The 23,995-nt window shown below is 38.2% G+C and overlaps 1 protein-coding gene across 1 annotated transcript; it reads right to left on the reverse strand.

Annotated features, from left to right (window-relative positions):
* Positions 1 to 7,860: 7,860 nt before the first annotated feature.
* Positions 7,861 to 23,253, reverse strand: ap1m1 (adaptor related protein complex 1 subunit mu 1). Its single transcript, XM_028021306.1, has 12 exons — positions 23,041 to 23,253; positions 21,724 to 21,880; positions 21,521 to 21,588; positions 21,282 to 21,412; positions 19,387 to 19,534; positions 19,055 to 19,181; positions 18,559 to 18,701; positions 17,021 to 17,092; positions 16,580 to 16,738; positions 16,196 to 16,321; positions 9,034 to 9,109; positions 7,861 to 8,630 (listed from the first exon to the last, which is right to left on the reverse strand). The coding sequence occupies exons 1-12, from the start codon at positions 23,080 to 23,082 to the stop codon at positions 8,608 to 8,610; spliced, it is 1,272 nt and encodes a 423-aa protein (XP_027877107.1). The 5' UTR covers positions 23,083 to 23,253; the 3' UTR covers positions 7,861 to 8,607.
* Positions 23,254 to 23,995: the final 742 nt, after the last annotated feature.

Here is a 23,995-nt window from a genome sequence, read left to right on the forward strand (position 1 = left end):
TACTTCTTTGGAAAAGAGAAAGGAGATGACAGGATGTAGTAAGAGAATGATAGAGCAGCATGATTAATGATTTATTGTGTAAACAAACTTATTCTATTGTAATTTTAGTTGTTTCTTATATAATGGAAACACCACAGCCACCTGTCCACACATCTGCCTAAGATGTGAGGCATATTCTCGTGTTTTCCCATTTTAAAAGGGCCTAAGAGAAATGGATGTCAATTTAAAGCTGAAGTACAGTATGTAACTTTTATAAGAAATTTTTAAAAAAATATATATTTATTAAAACTCTCCCCATGTTGTGACAGTTTGTTAAAATCTGTGAAAAGATCACAAATCAGAGCCAAGAGGAAAGTCTAAGCACTGTCAATCAACCTCATTTAAACGCTGCTAAATGTTCTAATGGCAGACAAACAACTTATTCACCGTTATCGGTGGCCATGCTAACTGAGAGGGAGAAGTTAGCATGAGCAGCACCAGTTGGAGGGTGATTGACAGCGCTAAGACCCTCCTCCAGGCTCTCATTGGTTGTTTCTGGGAAAACAGAGGAGCTGGATTTTTTGCATTTTATCTGTCTCATATTAAACTGTTACAACATAGTGACAGCTTCAACAAAAATGTTTTAATAAAAGTTATAGTGCTGCTCTAGAGTCATCACTTTACTCCAGGGAAACAGGAAGTCATGGACTCCTAATTAAAAGTTATAAGACATCCTGACCAGTCAGGAAGTAAAACTAAAAGGCTAAAGAATATGCAGCAGTGTTATTTATTCATGTGTTGAGACAGAAAGTTCTCACGTGTCTTTGAATCTCTGAGAGAGAGCCAGGTGTCCTGCATTTCTCAGACGACAGACAAAAGGCTTTAACCTCTATTGTGCTAGAAGAAAAGGCCTCTCGATTACCACGCAGCCTCAAGCCACATTTATTTTGATGGTCTCATTCAGCGACAGAAAAGAATGAAAGCCTTTTCTCCGCTGTAATAAAACATAAATTACACACCGTGCTATTTATACGAAGGGTATCTCTTTACTTTTTTTAAAAGTTTCTCCTAAGACGCAGCTTCCTCTTCATTCAAACCGGACACATCTATATTTGTTTAGGAGGGTTTTGTTTACTTTTCAAGGTTTCCGGTGCTATAACAAGACAGTTGTGAGAACATTATTCATACCCGAGTAAGGTTGGATGTCCCATTATTATAGATGTGTTATTTTCACATAATCCCTCAGCTGTGTGTGGGACAAGTCCTGGCACTGAAGCCTTCAGGAAGACAAATATATGACTGTAGAGTTTAAACGCATTTAGAAACCGCTTGTCTTTAACGCTGCATTTGAAGGAAGACACATTTAGCGTCTGACTAAACAAACGCTGAGATGACAGTAAGTTGTTACTGCTGGTATTCCCTTGACTCACTCAATAGCTTCCAAGTAGTTTCCCAGGAATACCAGGAATAAAAAAAAAGAGTGCGTAATGAAGTCAGACTTTTATTTAGAGGTCTAAGATTTCAGTTTCTAAACATGTGAGAAATATCTGGAGCTGCGGTTAATAAGAGCAACAAAGCACGGCAGGATGAAATATGAATGTGACAGCAGGACTCAACCTTTCTCCACATGCAGGGTGAAATAAAGCAAGGTCGTACTGTTACAACTCCTCGCTGCGGACATGAGTTATGAGGAATTTAAGGAGAGCCAAGTGGACTTGGTTTTATAACACCGCTGATCGACGCCTCTTTCAATTAAACGGTGGGATTACAGCTGGGAAATTATTATCAGTCTGCTGTAGTTACAGTAAGGATGGATATCACACATCTACAGGTCAGCATTTATACCATACAACTTTATTTCTAAATACAACTTAGCTGCACAAAAATAACTCTGAGAAAAAAATCACAAAAACAAGAAATATGTGCAACATTAAGACAGATATACACTCTCTGGGTTAAAAGTCTTACAGAGAAAATGTGTTTTTACTTGTATTGTTTATCATTCATCGTGAATTTATTTTTTATCATGATAAGAATTTGATTCATTTCAGTTTCTGATTGTAAATTTTAAAAATAGTCGTACAAGTATGTTTGGAAATATGTTTGTCCCATGAGAGCATCAATAAATATCAGTAAATTTGAAAATGTTTTACTGTGTGCAGCTTAGTGATATAAATCACACCGAAGAAGCCTGTTGTAAATGACAATATTTGTGTTTGCAGTGATATGCAGTCACAGCCATATTTACCGAAAAAATAAGCAATTAGTAGTTTTTGTCACTAATTTTTCACTTTAGTACTGCAAAATATTGCAATAAAATTCTATATCTTAAATACTACCTACACATTTTTGAAGTGATTTAGTTTTTTTGGAAAGAAAGAGGTTGTCTTTTTTTATTTTTTGCCAAAATCACTTGTCAAAATGAACTTATCCCGTTATTTTAGGAAGGTAACACATAAATAAAGAAATCTTTGACTGGTCCTCTCTCCTCTGAGAGAAATTGGCCTTTATTTGACACTGTAAATATGCTGGAAGGAAACAGAGAGTGATGGATTACTAATTAAAGTTACCTGACACGCTGATCAACTGAAAGTATTTTCTTAAGTTTCAGGCACATTTGTTTAACAGGAGTCACTGCAGTGCCAATATTCATGGCGCCAGTGATTGTGTAATGAAAATATCTCTTAATTTTTTTTTTTCCCATGAATAATTAAAGGAAGGATTTTTCTATTTTTTTAACGTGAGATTATGTAGTGTTAGTAAAAGATCTATTTATTTTGATTTTCTTTTCTTTTTTGTCACATCTCGGTAATTGTGGAGGATGCTGTAAAAGCATTTTATCGGGACTGGATATGACAGAGCACTGTGTGTTTCTTCTCCTGTCTTGATGGCCGAGGAGACAAAAAGCAGCGTTTTAAAGAGAGCAAAATAAAAGACATGTGAAAGCTTTTTCTTTTATATCCCTTTAATTTCCCCGCTGACCCCTCTGATATATGATGGAGGCTCTTGGGGGGTCACACTCGCAGCTCGGTAATCATTACTCCTCCGTAATAACACGGTGTGGGACTGCGAAATGAGAAGGGTTGGTACGTGCTCGGCTGTAGTTTGCTGATCTTTCAGACTTTGGACTCCAGAGATGATGAGTCAGTTTCCAAGGCGAAGGACGCACCGAAAACACTTGTTAAATAAGGTCTGCAGAAGGAAGTAAATACAGCCGTGGTGCCAAAATGCTTACCCTGCTGTGCACTTTGACCCAGTGACAGCGTGAGTAACTGACCTAATGTGAGCGCAACCACCAGACTCGGTGTCACGTAGTGCGCCGGGTGATTTGTGTTTCGGGCTTTCAAAGACTGAAACGCTCAGCTATATGCTCTTTAGACTAATATTGTTCTAAAGTCTACACAGGAGGATGGAAATTTTCCTGTACTGGAGGCCTGCTGGCTGGACCACACACCGAGCTGCAGTGCTGAGGCTTTCCAACCAGTGTAGCAACTATTTCAGGTTTACGTGGGTGGACGCTCCCCGACCATCACCTTCAGTGAAATACCTTTACTGCAGATCCTTTCTCAAAGTGACTCACCGGCTTGTCTTTGTGTTTCACAAGCGGAGGGATCGACGTTTCACACAAGGATTACAGGGACACTTTGCATGCCAGAGAGAGGAACGACCTGGTTTTGACGTCACGCACAGATCAGAGTCCTGATATGACACGAGAGGATTCCCTCCGGTTGCTAGGAGACGGGTTTCCGGTTGTGGATAAACGACGGGGTTCCTCGTGGCACACCTGTGTTTGAAGTCGACACTGCCACGCTGTCAGACGTCTATCTGTTGTTCCTTGGCTGTTGAGTAACCATAGTTATTTTCCATTGCGAGGAATTCGCTATAAAATATGTGTCAATAGTGCTGCGTTGGCATGACAACCGAATAATAGTTAGTAAAGGGGGAAACAGTGAAGCGTTTATGTTGCTCATCTGACTGTGCAGTTATACTGTAAGCAGGACAAAGTTCATTTACTGTATTTATCAGCAAGTCATGGCTGGAAATACATTTTACAGTTGAACAGCTACTTTCCCTCGATTGGTACTCCATGAAAAGCCTTAATGTAAGTTCTACATATCATTTATTTAATAAGGGAATAGCTCCATGTTAATAAATAATAATTGTGATTATTATTGGCATCCCTGTTATTGATCCCGTATACCAGTGCTGTCCAAAGTTTTTGCTACTTGGGCCAAAATAGTCAATCAAAAGTACCAATCAAAACAATTGTATTCGTTTTGACAGGTATAATTAATTGTACAAATCAAAATAATTACCCACAATTAATTTATTTATATACAAGAAATTAAACATGCAATATTTTAAGTAAATAGCTAAAGTAGTCAGTTAACCTTGAAGTTAATTCAAGAATGATACAAATTTGCCCTTCATACATCCCCACATAATGTTTACATTCACATGTGAGTGTAAATGTTGAGATAACTGGAAACAGAAGCGCATGTTACGGCCCTGGGCCTTATGGGCTGGGTTGCAGGTGTCTTGTTGTCTGTCTTTATGCTCCTCCCCTTTACAGGTGCTGCTGATTTTATTCATTTGGAGCACAGAGCATTTAAACCTGGCTGTCTCCACCTTCTGGGTCGCCATCGGGGTCCACTCTGCCTTGATGCTTGCGGTGTTTTGTTGCCAGGCCTCAGCTCCCCTCCTTTTGCACATTTGAGTTTGTCTTTGTTTTTGCACTTCAACAACTCCATATGCACTCCTACATCACATCCAAACATTTGCATTACACCACTGATACTGACATCCTCAATCCATTGTTGTTTGTGTTAATAAACATTCCTTTTTATGCACTTTAATCCCTGCATGGTCTCTCGTTATTGTTATGACCTTGAGCCAGTCGTAACAGCGCAATTATACAACCCTACATCTTTGATAAGCAGAAGTGGAGCCTCCTGCACAACCAGCACAAATGCTGCAAGTGGTTTCTAAATGGTAAGTTGACAACAAAACACTCGTCTTTTCCAGCAGCCATTGTACCATCGGACCAAATGTGCTGGAATGCTGCTTGAGTTGCTAGATAACGGCTGCGCTCAGTTGGGGTTGCTAGATAACGTAGCAGTGCCCATCCGACTCAGTGTGACTCAACAATCGGGAGGTTTTTGAAGTGGCTCATTTTCCATACACTAAAAAAACATTAACTTGCTGCCAAGCTAATGTTTTTTTAAGCATTAACAGTATAAAGCTTTAAAAAACGGCTGGGTGTTGGACTGTTTGTAGAAGCAGTAGAGACACAAATAGAGGTTACAAAAACATTATGCTCAGCACATTTTGAAATAAAAAAGCAAAATGTTGTAATAACGCTTTGACTTAACTCAAAGAAGGTATGTGTTTTTTTTTTTATTTAAGCATACATTTGTGTTTATCTGCGACCAACGTGTCTGTTAGAAATCCTGAAACACGAGTTATGTCAGGTTTCCGCAGGTTGAATTTTCTCTGTGAATGTGTCCTTCTCATCCTGCGCCAAATGGTATGTAGTCACATCCTCTGCCAAGTTTCACAGAAGCGCTCCTCAGTTAGTGGGAAGGAGCACACGTTGACCACCGGTTAGAGATGCTTAAATGATTATGTAAGTTGGCATCCAGTCGTGCCAGGTAAGTATTTTCTACGAGGTTTTCCTCGAGTTGTCTTTCCCAGAGACCGTTTGAAAGCCTGATTCAGACGAGATAAACCTAATCTAGTCTGAGTAGGAGTTGTTAACCAGCCTCATACCTGTCATTCACATCAGCGCTCCCAGGCAGAGAAAAAAAAAACATGACACCCACACAGGGGCAGATGTGAAGATTAAGGCTGTGAACCAGACATAAACACAAAAAAAACCTCGAATTGGAGAAAACGTCTTCCATATTGGATCTTCAGTCAATTGTTTGCCAAAATATGACTAACGTCCTGCTTCAGATCTGCAGTATTTCATGTTATATCCTTATTATAAAAGCCACAAACACATTCCAACATATTGAATTGTTTGCCAAAGTTTTCTGTATAAGGCAACACCGGTTGCTGTGAACTGTCAACCAGCTGGCTGAAAAGGGGTTTCTACTTTTTCCTCACTTACAGGAAGAACATTGGGAAGAAACTTGTCTTTTCATACCCAACCATGGCTACAATGTTACGCTAAAGTCTTGTGACTTCCAACAGGAACAGATAATTACAGTTTTAGATAACAAGACATCCTACGCACCGTGCATATTTTTGATGTTTTCAAGTGAACCTTTATCTTGATTTCTAGAACAATGAAAGTTATTGCTTTAGAAAGTTTGCTTCCAGACTTGGCAAACCAGCTACGTGAGAGTTAAAAAAAACAAAAACCCTGAAAGATAAATAAAACATTCTGATTTGATAGTCATCTTACCAAGATCATATCTTTCACTTCTGCTATGATTGCATGAGAATGAAAGAGTTTTTTTTACGAGAAAGACTGGGGATGGCAGAGCAACATGTGAATCTATCCTCTGTTAGGTATCCGCAATCCTGTCTTCAAATCTAGTCTCTGCTCGGGTGAAATGAACCCTGGATTGGTTTGAATGCACGTGTGCACGCCGCGAAAACAGCAAGTTAACAATAGCGCAGGGCATTCTGGGTATATACAACCAAAACAAACGTGAGTCCAGCGCTAACAGGAGAAATGGATCATGGTGTTTTGCCTAAGACAAAATCCTACAACCGCAATAATCCGATGCTACTCTATTTTTGTTTACATTATGCGAAGAAGGAAGTTGCGCTCGTGTCGCTTGCTTCAATGGTTCTTGGTGTAGCGCCACCACAGGCGAGGAGGGGAACAGGTTTTTCACAGTGCAGTGTGAAAGCGAACAACACCAGCTGAAAATGTAACAAATGTTGCAACTTTTTGTCTCCAGATGGACCGAGACCACCAGACTATCAGGTATGAAATCCCTCTAAAATGTAACGCATCTGTTAATCCTTTCCACAAATTTGTGCTTTTATTTTGAAGTCAACACCCCTTGTTTCCCATGTAAGAGTCTTCCTAGAGAACAACTGTTTGATTTTCCTGGTGTTGAATGTCACTCAAAATTCCAGTTTGTTTCCAAAATAACTTTTTTCCCATGTAATCTGAAATGATTTCTAGTTTCATACATATAATAGAAATATTACAACAACCCAGGGTTAGATGACAATTTAAACATTAATTCTTTTAAAACTTTGGTAGTTTGCCTAATATCTTTAGTTTTTGTTAAGAAATGGATATCAGATTAATAATAAATGTAACACTGATTTTTCTAATATTCAACATGTTAATTACCTGAAGAGTAATCCTGATTGATATATAAAAATATACATTTATGTGGTAGATATCATTAAAGCATTTAGAAAACGCTTTATGATTTTTAGATCATAATACTAATTTATGAAGATTAATGTAGTTTATTATAGTTAAATCTCTGTGACAGACACACAATCTTCAGCACCAGCTCCTTCTGACTCATATGTATTAAAAACGTCTGCATCCTCATGCAGGACAAACTTAAAGCAATGACCTCACGCTCTCCGACTGAAAACAATAACTAGTCTGTGCTCATCCGTCCTGCGTTTCTCACTCCAACACGTCTCCAACCGTTGACCGCAGCTTGACTCACATCCTTTCCAGTTTTCCTGTGTATTTACGGAGGAATCGCACTTACCTGCTAACAATATTACGCAGCTCTGAGTATTAAAAGTTGTACTGTTGGGTGGTTTTTTTCCACTTGGATGAGATGGAAAAAAACCATCCATGGTGCCCCCACTTCTCTGTTTTTCTAAACAGAGTTTTTCCCTCCATTAAATCATCCACTGCAGTGATGTCACACAAGAAATGACGTGAGCAGATGATGGAACAGTTTTCTCTAAATATACATTTAATGACCGAAAACAGCGTGGTTACAGACAGAGAAAAGGAAAGCAGGTGCCAGGGTGCGTTCTGTGCAGCATATACTCAACATTTTTAGGATCTTTTGCAAAGCTGAAATAAATCTGTGGAGTCAAAGTGGACGAACAAAAATAAAACACGTGAAGGCGATGTTTTGGCATGTATCTATGGCATCCCATGCAGGTCATAATACAAAATGTTTTGCTTTAAATTTACAGTTATGTAACTAATAACACTGAGTTCATTAACATGTAACAAATATATACAAATAATGAACAAAATGACAAGGAATTGTGGCAGAACAAAGCAGCTTCATACAAAGAACACATACTATAACTGAGTGGCCGTTGTGCAGGTGATTACAGTAACTTTACATGGGAATTGTAACATTTTAAACTGTCTGACCCACTGCGACAGATTGTAGCTCTGCGGCATATAAGTGGATGTAAACATTCTTCCTGCTTTCCTCGATCTCCATCATTTCCGGATCCAATCAACCGTAACATAATCACGTTTCTGAAGCTTGCCTAACCCAAGCCTCCTTCTAATAATTGCATTGATCGTGAATGGATAGAGGTTTAACGAATTGAGAGCTATACAACTAAAGTAAATACTGACAGTCCTCTTATCTCCTGACTGCCACCTGCCTTCCTCAGCGCATTAGAGCCTTGACTCCACCCCGTCTTGACTTCCACCTGCCCACGTGCCTATTGGGTCCGGAGCTGGTAATCTGTGGAGGAAATTGAGGAGACTTAATCAAATGTGCAAATGAAAAGTAGGGAATCCGAGAGAAAATCAGCAGCTGATGCTTTCCACCCCGGATTGGATGAAATACGAAGGAAATGAGAGGAGGATGTTTGGCAATTAGTGGCAATATTAGCCACAAGCCCAACATGTGCAACTCTGGTAATCTCACGATGATGAGCAGGGGGAAGCTCGAGAAAATAAAGCTCACTTTCTCACATTTGGCAGGGCGTTGCCACATTGCCTCATGTTCTATTCTGTATCCCCTTTTCATAGAACTGCTTCTCTGCAAGGTTGGTTCCCACCACATTGCACAGCATTGGGCAACAGTTGCCTAATACCTGCACATATGGGCACTTTGCACAGTTGTAGATAAACCCGTGACCTACCTCCGTTCTGGGTGATATAGCGCACCCACGGCAGCGCCTGGTAGCCGCTCTTCTCTATGATCTTCAGGTAACGCACCTGCAGGACCACAGAGAGAAAAAAATATATATCTGAAGAAAAAGTCAAACTAGAGCAGCTGAAAGCAACATTTCAGACACATATAACTTGTTTTTTGTTTAAGTCAGAGCTGCTGATCTCCTGGTTTGGTTACTGATCAACCAAACTAACCTATATCTACATTTTTTAGACAACGCCTGTTAGATTTGACATCAACATTAATGTCTGGGGAAGTTTTTCTACCTGCTGTGCTCCAAGACTCAATGTAGTGCAATAATTTTGGAGAAATTGCTGCAACTGAAATTGAGTGTGTCTTGGTTTTTATTCGTCTTATCATTTTCTCTGTATTTTACTGCCATTTTTTTTTTTATGTTTTAAATCAAATAAAATTTTATTTATTATTTTATCATCTATCTATGATGCACTTTGACTTGACTGGAACAAAATATGTTAGGCCAACAACAGACAGCAAAATGAAAAGAATAAGAAAGCTTCCCTATTTTCGTTATAAGCAAAAAGAGGAAAAGCGTGGCCTGCATATGAATTCAGCATCCAGCAATGGGCCTGTCATGATAACATATTTTGTTGGATGATAAACTGTCCCATAAATGATAGTATTGTTGTTTTGAGATCATTTCCTGGCAATGTATTGTTAATGCAATGTTTCTGCAAGTTTGCCCTCTCAAAGGCCAACAAATTTTAAAACTGGAACTGGAAGATATTTTAAATATTTAAAACAGTTGTCTATTTTATCAACCAAAAATAGATAACTAATTTAAATAACCAATACATTAATTAATGGTGGGAATAAATTACACACAGATGGATTCTCTTTACTACTGAAGTTACATCTTTGGGTGTTTCAACACCTGATAGTCCGGTAGATTCAGTTTTATAGGGGACTAAACTTGCAACATTTCTTACATTTTCAGCTGGTGCGGTTTGCTTTCACACTGCACTGTGTCAAACGAACCAAATCCTTTGGTTCGTTTGACCAAAGGGTTTGGTCAAAGGGTTGCCTGTGGTGGTGCTCCTTGCCTGTGGTGGTGCTACACCAGGAACCACTGACGTAAACGACACCAAAACCTCCTGCACTCACACACTTTTGCAAAATGTTAGCAAAAATAGAGAAGTTAGTGATTATATAATTTCTCTCTTCTTTTTGGTAAAAGACCACTAGTCTTTCCACCTGCTAGCAGTAGACTCTCATTTGTTTTGGTTGCTTTTACCCAGAATGCCCGCCGCTGTAGTCAGCTTTCTGCTTTTGGAGCGTTCTCTGGTCCGCTTAGCGCTCACATCTGAATTCAAACCACACCAGATTTCATTGGAGTTTTTAGGTGAACCAGAGTTTCCATTTTGTGATCCACATCAGAAATGAACCATAATTTGATTACTGGATCTCATTTAGGAGAATCACAGTAAAGAGAGGTGAACAAATAACATACCACACTTTTCAGAATTTGAGAAATTCATATTTAATTTTCTTTTCAATTTGCAATCATGCACTATTTTGCATATAAAATCCCAATGAAACACATTGAATGTTGTGGTATAAAATGACAAGAAGGGTACTTCCAAACATTTCTTAAATTCCCACTGGTTGAATCAAACTGATGTTGATCTGAGATTATTCCACCTTAAGCTGTAAGTGTCTCACATCAAATGCTGTCTGCACCTCTAAGCTTGTGCCGAGCAGCAGGCTGTAGTAGAAGTCGTGTTGTTGATGAGGAAGAAGCAGTGTGAGTCACAAAAAGAAGGAAGCAGCTTTCAAGGGACACACTATGTCAATTTACATAACTGTAGTTTTTTGTGTGATGCCTGTGAGGAAAAAAAATGCACATCAGCACAAATAAGCTACAACTTTCACAAGATAACCGATATTTCAGCTGCCTGGTGTTACCACAGAGCTGAATGTCGAGAATAAATGCTAAAAATACCCGTGCAGTCTTAGCGCTATCAAACTGGATTGCAGAACGTTTTTTCCCCATCAGATGGGGAAATAAAACCGTAAAGGAAATTTAAAGATTCTGTAGTTTTAGTGAAGTATTGCTTTAGTTGACTCAATGAAACGCTTTAATGATTTTTGTGTGTGTTTATGCAAAGCAGGCCTACAATGCCCATGCCCAGGCTATCTTTCATGCTTCAATGAGCTCCTGCTGACAAAATGTTCTCACACTTAACATTCAGCAGGAGAAAAAAAATAAAAGAAAATAGAAAGTTGCAATCTGATGCGATAACCTCCTCGTCGTCTTGGCTGTTCCCAGCTGAAACTGGGACAGATGGCACAGGAATTTGTGAATCAGAGCCCTGAGAAGGCCACGGCACCGGCCGCCTTGTCATTACCTTCCTCTGCTCTGTGAGGTCAGAGCGAGCGCCGTGGTCACCGAAGACATGACGACAAAACACGCAGACGCGGGATTGCCGAGTCTGCCGGCGCAGCAGTTCTTCCTCGCATCCCGCAGCCAAACGCTCGTCCCGGCCTGGCCGTGGGCACGCAGTCAGCAAAACCTCCGTAAAATATCATTATGGCTTCGTAAGATGAGAAGGGAACAGGAGGATGTTTGCAGTATATCGTTTGGTAAGTACAGACTGCATGTGTGGTCTGGATTTATCAGGCTGCTTGTAGATGGCATGGCCAGAGAGGAAAGAGAGAAGGAAAAAAAAACACATCTGCCAACTTGTTTGAGTTCTCTCACCTACATTCAAAAACACGCTCTTATTTCCACCAGACCAACGTGTGGGGTTACATGGTTTTCCAGTTAAACGTATAAGGTGGAGCTGCTTGCATCATACATGCTTCACATGTGTGCTCCCCTACACTTAGTGGTGGAGTTAAGAGAAACTTTCTCATGCTTTGATATTTACATGCGTCTAATTAAACTTCATGGCCTCTTCTCACACGTAGAGAGTGGTGTCACTTGGCTGCATTAGAGCCTGCGACCCAGTCTGCAGTTGCCCTGTAATAAGGAGAAGGTTGCACGCTTCACACAGGAGTCTGATGGGAACAGGGATCTTGGTAGGTTGTTTTTGAAAATGGATGATGAGCCATCGGTTCTGGCATGGGAAAAAAAAATTGATTTTGGTGGCAAAAAGCAGAGCCGCAGTGGGACTGTGAAGGATAAAGCTGCTTATTTACATCTCTTACGTCAACTAACAAATTCAACAGGAAAACTCTCAGATCATTTAGGAAATCATACTTCTCGACACTGTTCACATATTATGATTCAATCACAACCTTTGATGTGTTTTATTAGTTTATGTTATGACTGAAGTGAAAAGAAAAGGATATAGCTCTTTTAGGAGCTGGACGATACGGTTTCAAAATAATATCTCTTATTTTTTCACACCAAATCCAATTTTAATTGATTTTTTTCTCTATTGTTAAATAAGACATATCATGCAAACACGTAGCTAAGTGGTTTACATCCATGCATGTTTGTGTTAGAATGGCCCTCTCAAAGTTTAGACCTTAAAATTCTTGATCAAATCAGATTCAGCTTGAGCTGTGCTGCAGAGAATGTGCAAAAATTTCAGTCTCTGGGTGTGAAAAGAATAGAGCTCCTATTTAGAAAAGAGGGACTCAATACAAATGTTCGATCGTGTTTTTGAAAAACATTTATTATTTTTTATTTGCCTTCTTAATTAAGCACTAATTTCAATTCAATTTAGTAATAAAAAAGCAATACTTTCACAACTCCTGTCATTAATACATCTTTGAAAAGTTGTTGTCTTGCAGTGGATCTAAAGAGACCTCTGACTGAAGACCGTCTGTTTGACAGTTTGACTGCTGTGACATGCTAACAGTTAAATATCCAAGCAGCAGAGACAATATTCTACACTAACATGTCCTGGATGACATTATCAGTTGTTGGCAAGGTGTGCTAATCCACCCCATTTGCTTTTGCTGGTCCTCTTTTAAGTCTCTGTCTGGCCATGTAGTTAGAAATACTTTTTTAGTCTGGGGTCTGAAGAGACTATTTGAACATGCTCTTCATCCATGAAGTCTTTTTGGGGTCATAGTTCAGGTATTATTTGAGCAGGGTTTCCCTCAGTGTTTTATAAGCCTGGCGGGCCACCAGGCTTTACTTGTGCCCCCACCAGGCTAAGCGTTGCTTATTTATTCAATTTTTTAAAAATGTTTGCATTTTTTAAGACTTTGTAGTTGGTGTTTAGATATTAATCTTCCAATCCAAAGGACATTTTCAAGTTTCCTGTCAACTTTAAACATTTTTTAACTCAAAACATTACGGACCGCTGGATGAATGACTGCCCGAGCGCTCCAGCCACCGGGCATAGCAAGTTTTCTGGGAGAAACCTTGATTTGAGCATTTGAGATGCTAATCAGCAAAATAAATGGAACTAATATAGAATGCATGTGTCAAAAATAACTAATATAGAATAGCTACTTCAAATGCTGCCACCACAAAAGATGCAATATTCTGGAATTTGTGTTTATCACATTAAACTGCATTAAAATGCACTGAAGTTTGTGGTTGTACTGTGAGAAAATGTTAAAAAGTTCTAGGGGTATTTGAAACAAAAAAAAGAGGGGGAGTTAGTGGTTGAAACACGTTAGAAAAAATCGTTTGGGTGTTGTGTGGCATACACAAACCGACCTTTACAGGTGGCTTCCTTTCAGGAAGTTCGATAGTTTGCAGAAGCAAGATGGTCTTTTTATTTTCCATCTGTTAAAAAAAATAATTTCATAGCCAAACCAATTTTCTACCTGTCGATGAGAGTGGAAAATGTATGACTTTTTCCACCCTTTGTTTGTTTCTTCGGGTAACTTTAAGGTCAGGAAGACGCTCATGTAGTAAACACTGGAAAAAAAAAAAACTGTTGATCTGAGAAAATTCAAACCAACTTACAGTTAAAGGGTGCCTTGTTCTCAAAGCTGCGGCAATAACACTAGTAGGGTGTGTCCAGATTGAAGCGAACAGGAAACCCTCATGTGTTTGAATACAAGTCATCAAGGTTTGTAGAAAACCACAAAAGAGGATCCACCACAACAGTTCAGATGAGCAAGTCAGAAGTTCATCAGAGCAGAAATTGCACTGGCCATTGCAATGTATGACTTTGGATTCTTAGGCTTTTTGGATCAAATTGAGAAAAACGATTTGCTTTTACAACGTAAGCATCTTATTGTCTTCTGCATTATTTTTAAATTAATAAAGACTGGAAAGGATTTAGTTCATTTACTGCAGAATTAAGGCGAAACAAGTGAAAACCTGCCTTTACGGTCAGTCTGTTCATGCAAGTATTTACAAGACGAATAGAGAATTATCGGTAGATCATTGCAGCTCATTCAGCTAACTATAAAAAAAATCACAATAATTCACATTACAACTTATCATGCATATCAATTATCTTTGGATTGAGCGTCTTGTTTCCGAGTGGGCTGCATAATAACCGAGCAACTTAATAACATTTTACTGAGGAAGATGGGAAATGTGGGGAAGCTGGAAAATGTGACCTTTTGGCTCGTTTAATGATTCATACAGAAAACAGCACTTAAAGTTGGGACATAAACGCAACTCTGTGAGCACGATGAAGGTCCGACATCAGCCTCGAGGTATTAACTGCAGGTTTATTCTAGAACTCATTGCCAAAAATATGTAGCTTGTTATTGAGGCGAGTTTAGAAACTGAATGTTTACATATAATGTGAATGCTTGCTTTGTTACTGGAGCACTAGCCCTCAAACCAAAATAACCAGAGTTGGTTGGTTACTGACATACAAGCAGCTGATCTGGTGTCAGAGTGCTTTCAGTTCATTCATATCTGCTTATAACAAACAGGATTAAACATTTACCAGCAGACAAAGTGCATTTTTGTAATATTACTGACTGTATCGATCCTCTATGCTGTGTGAGTTGGCGAGATAAACTTAAGCCTTTGTCTAAGCTTTATTGTCACATTTACAGAGTTTATTTTACATTAGTTACTGCTCTGACTGTAGATGTGGGTACGTTTAGATAAGTTTTAAAGAGTAACACAAATCAGCTTCAGGCTAATGGTATCTACTGTTGTCCTTCCTATTTTGAAGAGCTGCCATCTCTTGCTAAAACATCAGGGAAGCAGGAAGTCGAACATTATTAAGTAAAAGTTTCTTGTTAAGCTGATCAACGTGAAGAAAACTAGCTGTAAGAGGTTGTAACAGGTGTGGAGCTAGTAAAAAATGTTTAAATGTATTTATTTTGTTATTTCAACTATCATTTTCTCCAAGGGGGATTAATAAAGTTATACAATATCTTAATAATGTGATTTTGTGTTTGTTGTATTGTCAGATTTCAGTATAGATTATGCTACTGCTACTTATTTTACTGCTTTTTACAGAATTCAGGAAATTGTTCCAATTTATAAATTAGGATTTTTAGCTTTTTATTCTGTTCATGTATGAAATTATGTGATTTACTAGACTGGGAGAACAGTTTTAAACAACAATAATAAAAAGTTTTAAAGCCTGTGATAAGGCACGAAGCATTCCAGACTAAAAGAAATACATCCGACAAACATAAAACTGGGAATGTAATTATCCAGAGGTTCACATACGATATAATATTCTCAAATGACGCCAAGTATCGTTTCCTCCCCTGACCAGGACATGGGAAAGCGTAATTTGGTGTTGTGGTGCCACACGTATAATCACAGGACAACTGTAATCATACAGTAAACGCAACACGTGTGTCAGTCTGTGGTCAGCATGAGGGGAAACCTGAAATATAAACATTAACTTCTCGCTGTTGCATGGAAATTACAATCAAAATCCTATTAATCTACCAACCTGGTTGTAGAAATGACGGTTTATAGTGCTGTCATTATAATCAAACCAGAGGGCCAAGTTCAAGTTGATGAGCACTTGACTTCTCTACAAGTTTACTTTAGCACAGAGACGGCTTAAAAGTGCTCCTGCACTGCCCCCTCTGGTCTAAAACTAGAATGACGCTACCGGATCAGCACTATGTTTGAACCAGCAACAACATGAACAATAAACTCTGTACGGTTGACTGAACAGATTTAGAGAATGTTTTAAACTTTTCTGCTCAGGTTTAAAAGAAATGTTTGTGGGATTACTGCTCGACAGGGGTCACATGTGTGCTAAGCCTACCTGGATCCCTGAGGTGGTGAAGTACGGGATTTCAAACTTGACACTGATTGGTGGTTTCCCCTCTTTGTCCTCAGCCTCAACGCTCGGCAACCCGAAGTGCGCCCGCATCAAGTACTCCTTTCCTCCCTGCCATAGGGTGTGACAAGCTTTTTAGCACAACGTAATGATGCGCGATTATAACTGGATTATTTTTAATGTTACTTTTCACTGAATAATACTAACACATATTTGTTGTCAATAACAGCAGAGCTACAAATAAATGCATGAAAAAAAACAAGGATATTACATAACAAAAGCTGGATTAGGAGCTGAATTTAACGAAAACAGCCTTTAGTTGTTTGTAAACCGTCACTGTGAAACTATTAAGTCACGTTTTGTGCTCACAGGGAAAGACTTGATTGACCAGACGATCTCGCTGTTCTCGGGCACCCACTTCACGCTGCCCACTGTGGTCTTGAACTTGGGTGAGTCAGCGTCCGTTGGCACAGGAATGTGAATCTCTACGTTGTTGGCGGTGGAGCGCCTCTTGAACTGGCTCTTCGCCTGAGAGAGGAAGAACAGGAAGGGCAAGTTTAAAACAACGCGCTGCCTGAGCTGGGTCTTAAATGTAGCTTGACATAAGAATTACACAGTCAGATGTTTCATTCTTTACAATAAGATTCATGAGTCAGTACAGCTCACAATGCACGTGAACACACTTTAGACCGGCCTTTACAACCAAACCTTTTCTTGTTATTGTTTGTGTTTTTACAGGAACCACGAGACCAGGGTGCAGCAGCAGTGTGAATGACAGCAGTTAATCCATGTGCTGAGAAAGCATCGTACCTTTATCATGTACTCAATCCGGCTGTGAGAGTGCTTCTCGATGACAGACTCGATCCAGATCAGGGGCTTCACCTGCCAGACGATGTAATCAGGATTAAATATTTATAAACAGATGGTTTCAGAGCTTCTCTCAAGGCTGATAGTTTAAATAGCGAGTCACGGTCGCCATCTAGTGGATGTTTCCCATTACTACACCATGAATTACACTAGAAAATAGTCAGAAATTAACTGTTACGGCACACGTGTCAAACTCAAGTTGCTTTTTATGTGGCCCTCTGGTCCCCAAATTACATCAATAAATCCCTCCAGTTTTTCACAAATGTGCAAAATTCACACAAAATCAACAGAATCCCACATTTTTACTGATTTTTACAGCAAATTGCTCTCAAAAATGGTCAAAAACATTGGGTTTAAGTGACTGCTGCTTCAGCCTTACTTGATATCAAGTTATAGTCCGTGTTCGATACCACAATAATAATAAAAAGTCACATTTAACATCACACATTAGTGCAAATATCAGAAACATTCCTTACAAATATTTCTAAATTAGCACCACAAACATTTTTTTTTGATTGCAAAAAAAAAGGTGAAAAGATGTTAAACATTATTTAATTTTAAGAAACACTTATTGAATGCTGAAACAACTATTTTAACAAATTTTAATGGGTTTTATCTATACATTCTAGCACAACCGGCCCTTTAAGAACATTCAGATTTTTGAGATAGCCCAAAATGAAAATGACTTTATTATACCTAAGTTTTAGAAAATGAAAGCATCACCAAAAAGTTTATTTCAACATAAGTTAATTTTACATTTTTTAACCAAATATTACAGCTAGAAGCCCATAATACTGAAATATTGCATGCAGCCTCGGTTGTCTTAAAGGTTTTTCCCAATCAGGGACGCAACAATCCACTTTTTTCACTTCCAATAGAATCGACAGATACAATCAGGGAATTCAGGGAAATGAAGATTATTCAAACAAACATGTGAGAAAAAGAGAAAGAGAACACCATGTTAAGTAGTTAATATTTAAGAAACACGTTTTGCATCATAAAAGTCTGAGTCACATGCAATCAAACTGAAGGGTAAGTAGGGGTGAGTTTTAATTTGCTTTTGTCATCTCTTTTTCCGAGAAATTCCTTGAATTGCGACATTCAAGAAATCTCTGAGTTTCCTGTACTGTGATTTTTTCCGAGGAGTTGCACTACAGATTCTCAACACAATAAACTTTTAACAGAAGGAAAACCTTCTGCAATATGCCTTCATGTGCATATCTAGAAAACATCTATACCTCCAGTAAATTATAGCACAATGATGGTTTCAGTATCGTCCCTACTGACACTTTTACATGTGTAATGAAAAAGTCCAAAATAAAATATCTAAATGTCCTGCAATCAAAACGCCCGGTGTTACAAAAATAAATAAAAATCAGACCAGTGCTCAGCAGATAAAAATCCTGAAAAATTTGGAGATAATGCTTTCTTGTTTGACTTGGTAAAATTTCACAAAAAAACACTTTTGAGGCTTTACTTACATGAGTGTTCAAGCGGTAAGACATGAGCTCAAACTCTCCATCTGGAGGAATGAAGGAGATGGTGCGGTCATTCTCAAAGCGAGAAAGACGGACACACTGGTGAAACTTGACGTCTTCCAGCTCTACCGATTTACTCTTCCCTCCTGGACAAAAGAATATTGATCAAGAACAATTATGTCTACGTTGAACTGTACTTTGAAACTTTTATGGTACTTCACAGTGGCCAGAAAAATGCTCATCTGAGATTAACTAAAAGCAGATTTGTATAATTTGAATGGATGCATCTTGATAAGTTGAAATCAAAAAGTTTATTTGTGTTTCTCATGCATTGAAGCAGAACTTTGGTTTTTCCATTAGCTGTAAATCACCATCAAAGTTAAAGAGAAATAAAACGATTAAAACATATGATTCAGTGTCTTTTAGACCCGAATTAGTGACATAAATGTACATTTTGATGAGATTTTAATTTATTGAGATGTTGCAGTAAAGAACTTACGTCCGGTGTTTTCAAACAGAACCTTATCGTTCAGACCCAGCCGCAGTTCAGGCATCCCAGACAGGAAAACACGCATCTTAATGGAACCAACAATCTCACTACGCAAAACATTCCCATTGGCACTAACCTGAAAATAAGGAGATTTAAAACTTTAATGAGTCAGAAAGAAAAATAAATTATTATAGAAAGTGTTGCTCACTTCATTAAATCATAAAAACACAAGATCAACTTGGCTGACATTCAGTGTTGTGACGCACACAAAGAGGAAATACACAATCAGTGTTACAGGAGTTCCTTAAGCAACTCTGGCCTTTTAAACAAGGAGTTCCTACCAGGAGGTTCACTGACTCAATGACGTCCAGGAAGACTTCATTCTTCCTGTACTTGATGCCCTCTGACCTCCAGGAGACAGCGTTAGTAACAGTAGCTGGGGGTCGCGGTGCGCCGGTGTCTAGCTTGTGTCCCTCTTGGGTTATGTATCTGAGAGGTTAAAAAACACAATGTCAACACAAACTGGAAAAAGGAAATTAGCTTTCTGTGTTGCCGTGTTCCCAGAAGTCAAAGGAGAACAGACTCCCCTGGCTTTTAAAGAAGGACTGTGTGACTTATTACTGTACTCAGCCTGAACAGAGGTGGGAAATCAAGAGTTAGTTTACTACATATATGCTTCATTCACAAACCTGTCAGCTAAGGTTTGCTAACTCATCATGATGCAGAGACAGTAAACTTTGCTTTGCAAGGAAGATTACAGGAAACGGAAAGAAGGTAAAGATATCAGTGTGATTTTAGTGACATCTAGAGGCCAATCTGCAGATTTGGACAGATCTGCTTACTCATCTGTATTTACTGTTTAAAAACAGAACACAAACAAATTAACCTATTTAAAAGAAACACATTTTGAGTTATATGTGGCACTGATTTACAAAAAGAAGACTGAATCAAATCAAGTTTATAACCAGGATTAAACTCCGGCTGTTCAAACACAAAGGTAAAACAAACAACAAAACAGAACCGAAATGACTCCTCTGTATTGAGTAACCAAAGCGACTGGAAGTGCTTCCAGGAGGATTTTGAGACCTTTTCCCTTTGTTGTGAAGATGGCATCATAAAGGACATCCATTTTCAGAAACTGATTCAAAAACCTAAAAGGTTTTACAAATCTATTTAGATTAGAAGATGTAAAACGGTCGAGAAGAGAGACGTTCTCCTGGAAGAACTTCAATTTAATTCATTTATTTACCTCCAATTCACAACACAAAAACAAAACATGAGAATTAATTAAGTCAATAAAACAGATTTCAAGTCAAGGACATCCATCAAGTCAAAGTTTTCCATCTAAGGACACCCAGAGAATTGTATCAAGTTGCTGACTTTCCAGCATTCTCTCCTCCTGGATGAACATGTAGCGACACACAGGCACCTGCTTGGTTTCGTTTTGCAAAATGAGCGTTGTGAAATGCAGCACTGGCCTGTTGAAAGACCCAGTCATCACTGCATAGAGGAAGTCCCTCAGTGAAAAGAGATCCCTGCTGCAACATCGCCATATAGTCATCCATAATTTGATACTCCTATACAACCTGAAGCCAGAATCTATTGTTTAATTAGATTAAAATCCTTCTCAGAGCATCATGAAGCTCCTGCAACTGCGCCACAGAGAGAACATTAGAAGCCATCAAGATGTCCAGATCATTTTTGTTTGCTTAAAAATAAAACTCTTCCACCTTTCAATGTTTGTTTGTTTTTATTTTTTAGCAAAATTCAACCAGGCAAATTTGTGGAGTGTGAAGACACACATAAAAACACAAAATACACCGTCTTAAAACACAAAGTTAACAATTTAAACATTATATTTTGCCAAGTGCCATCATTACACATAAAAATATTGGCCAATGTTTCATTTATTATGGTACAAAAGCAACTCTAAACAGGTGAGTTTTTAGTCTAGATTTAAAGGCACTCAGTGTTTCAGCTGTTTTACAATCTTCTAGAAGTTTGTTCCAGATTTGTGGTACATAGAAGCTGAATGCTGCTGAATTTAACTTAAATGTATCATGAGACCAGGACTCAGTATTAGCAAATGTGTAAAGACGGATAACGAGGACAAAAAAATCTTTATGGAGGCATCTTGAGCAATGATTTATCTGCATACTGAATGCAATAGCTCTACTTTTAATCAGTGAATCACTAGTTACCTGCTTCAGGAGGAATCAAAGAAATTAAACCTTACTCTTGCAGAATCTTGCTGTCAGTGGTCTGGGGATAACCAAAGTCCATCAGCTCATCCATCAGCTCATATATGATGACAAAGTTATCTCTAATGCTCTCTTCCTCCAACTCTTTGAAATACTCTGAAAACACCTGAAAAACAGAGACGTAGCCTTACAACGCTGCAAAACATTCACCTTTATATTGAAATTTGTATGAAAATGCTGCTATACACCAAACCCAGCAGAGCTTTTCTCATACCTGGATAATTTTGTACAAGAAGGAGAAAACCAGAGAAACGCTGGCATTTTTCTTGGATGTGGCAACCACTGACGACAAGCGAGTTAAAGACTCGATAAAACCCATGAAACACAATCAGTGTCAACAATGTCCTTGTGCAAAATCAAATATTTAAATCTAAAGGTTTGAACACAAACAGAGCAGTAAATTATTCTTTAGGATACAGTAAAGGTTATTGTGTTTGATCCACATGAAACGGACGCCTCCGTGAGCCAGGATGGGAGAGAGTGTCCCCTCCTCCTCTTTGTCCATCAGGAGGGTCATGAAGTGCTCGATCTCAGACATGTCCACATCTCCTCGGTAATTACGGCACACCAGGACCTGAAATAAACCATCAGATGAAGTATTCAGTCTATGACTACCACACTGATGAGAATTGAATAAAATTATCTACATACTGAGCTTTGCTTGGTACATTTTCATCTATATTTAGTCTGCTCTTTTGTTGCTGCTAATAGGAGGCTTATAACCATCTTTGCACAACACACAAATGCATCAAAGATGCATCATCAAACTTTTCCTGTCTGATACCAATTTCTAGTTTTCTTCCAGGTCTGACCTGTCAGATTTTGAACAGATTCAATCAAAAGTAAAACAGATACATTTTAAATCTCAGCTTATTGACCTGTGCTTCTCTAATGAATCAATGTTTTTGTTTTATTTCCATCCTGTTGACATTTGTGTTTTATGAGAGAAAAAAGAGGAGGTTGGTCAAATAGTGATGGGTGTTTAATTGAAGCAGAGAAACAATATCAGTTGTGAGCTGTTTTTTATTTTTTTTAAATGGTGTTCAAAGTGTAGGGATATACAGACATAAATAAGATCTGTACATATCGGCCATAACAGCAATATTAATATTGGCCCAATTTTTTCCATCTCTGCACAATTAAGTTAGTGAGGTAGCTTCAGGTTAAATCAGAAGCCTCTTTCAAAAAATGTGAAAGCAACATGTTGACCCTACGACGCATATTCATGCATAATATGTTTTATCAGAGGTGAATGTTCTTCTTGTAAGTAAGCTTTATTTTTCATTTAGCCATTGTTGTGCAAAAAACATAAGGTTTCGCCAGTACTAAACGTGTCCTCTATATCAGATGTCCAACATCACTTTAAAAAAAAAAGCGGAGCATGTGTGGAAAAATTAATGTATACATATTTGTCATTAGTCCCTAAAGCTTCATCTGAACCGCTGGACACAGAGAAGAAACATCTGTGTCGTATCCTCGCTGAGGCTAACAGCTGGTCACCTGATTCATTGTCAGACAGAATTAAAACAGTTTTTCGTCATAACCGAATTACTTCATAATCATAATTTAGAAATTTAGACCTTTTAATTAGGACTAAAACACATTAAGTCAGAAAAGAGGCACACACTGGCATCTGTCCCCTCTGCTATGAGCCACATTATAATCTGTCAACGGAAAAATGTAGCCTGCTAGCTAGGCTAGTTAGCTTAGCAACAGTGCTCGGTTACACCTTACCTTCCCTTTTAAGTCCAACACGTACACCGCACTGGCCGACATCCTGAACCTGTTTTACACGAGCTCAGCTCAGCTCGTTATATGACCCTCACTGATCGATAAGTGGTATTATTCGTTTACATAAAACATCTAAAAATCTGTCTTTTCATTCATAATACTGAGAAGAAGACGATCCTTCCCGTTTTTTGGACATCCGCAGTACAGCTTGCGAGCGAGCGCCCCCTACAGAACAAGAAGAACAATCACCAAACATACAAGCGGCTCACATACTGTAAGTTAGTTCAGTAAGTTTCTAAATTATAAATACAAAGTTCTTAATATAATTTTTAAAATGGACTAACAAACATATTCGAATCATTTTTTAAATTATTCCTTAGTTTTACTATTAAAACTGAAATCAGTTTTTTTCTTGTTGCTTGTGGCTAATGCATAAACATCTCTTTTTTCTCCTATGATCATAATTGGATGTCACCACAAATAATGTCTGTGCAATTTCTTTTACCAATAATTTCTTTATAATTTTTCACATGACTAATAAAACAAAAAAGTGTGAAAACATAATAGTAAATAAAACAATAAAACATTTAGTGAATTTCTCTCAATGTGTTATTGAGAGAGCAATAACACATTGATTTTTGTTTTTTTGGTGATTTATGCTTTCATTTTTGTTTACTAGATCCCTTCAGTGAAGCCCTAAAAGCTCAAAATAACTTGCATTTTTTAAATGCAAGTTAAAAAATCCCTGGATTGCTGCTTGAATCACATCATGATTACCACCAGATAGAACCATAACACTAGTTAAAATTAATTTCTCATAACGTGCTATGGTGTATCATAGTTAAACAAATAGATTATTTTTCAAAACTATTATTATTATTATTATTATTATTATTATTATTATTATTATTATTATTATTTACCTAACTCTGCCTTAAACTCGTCCTTTAAACTTCTT

This window comes from Xiphophorus couchianus, chromosome 6 (assembly GCF_001444195.1).
Source record: "Xiphophorus couchianus chromosome 6, X_couchianus-1.0, whole genome shotgun sequence".
NCBI classification, from domain to species: domain Eukaryota; kingdom Metazoa; phylum Chordata; class Actinopteri; order Cyprinodontiformes; family Poeciliidae; genus Xiphophorus; species Xiphophorus couchianus.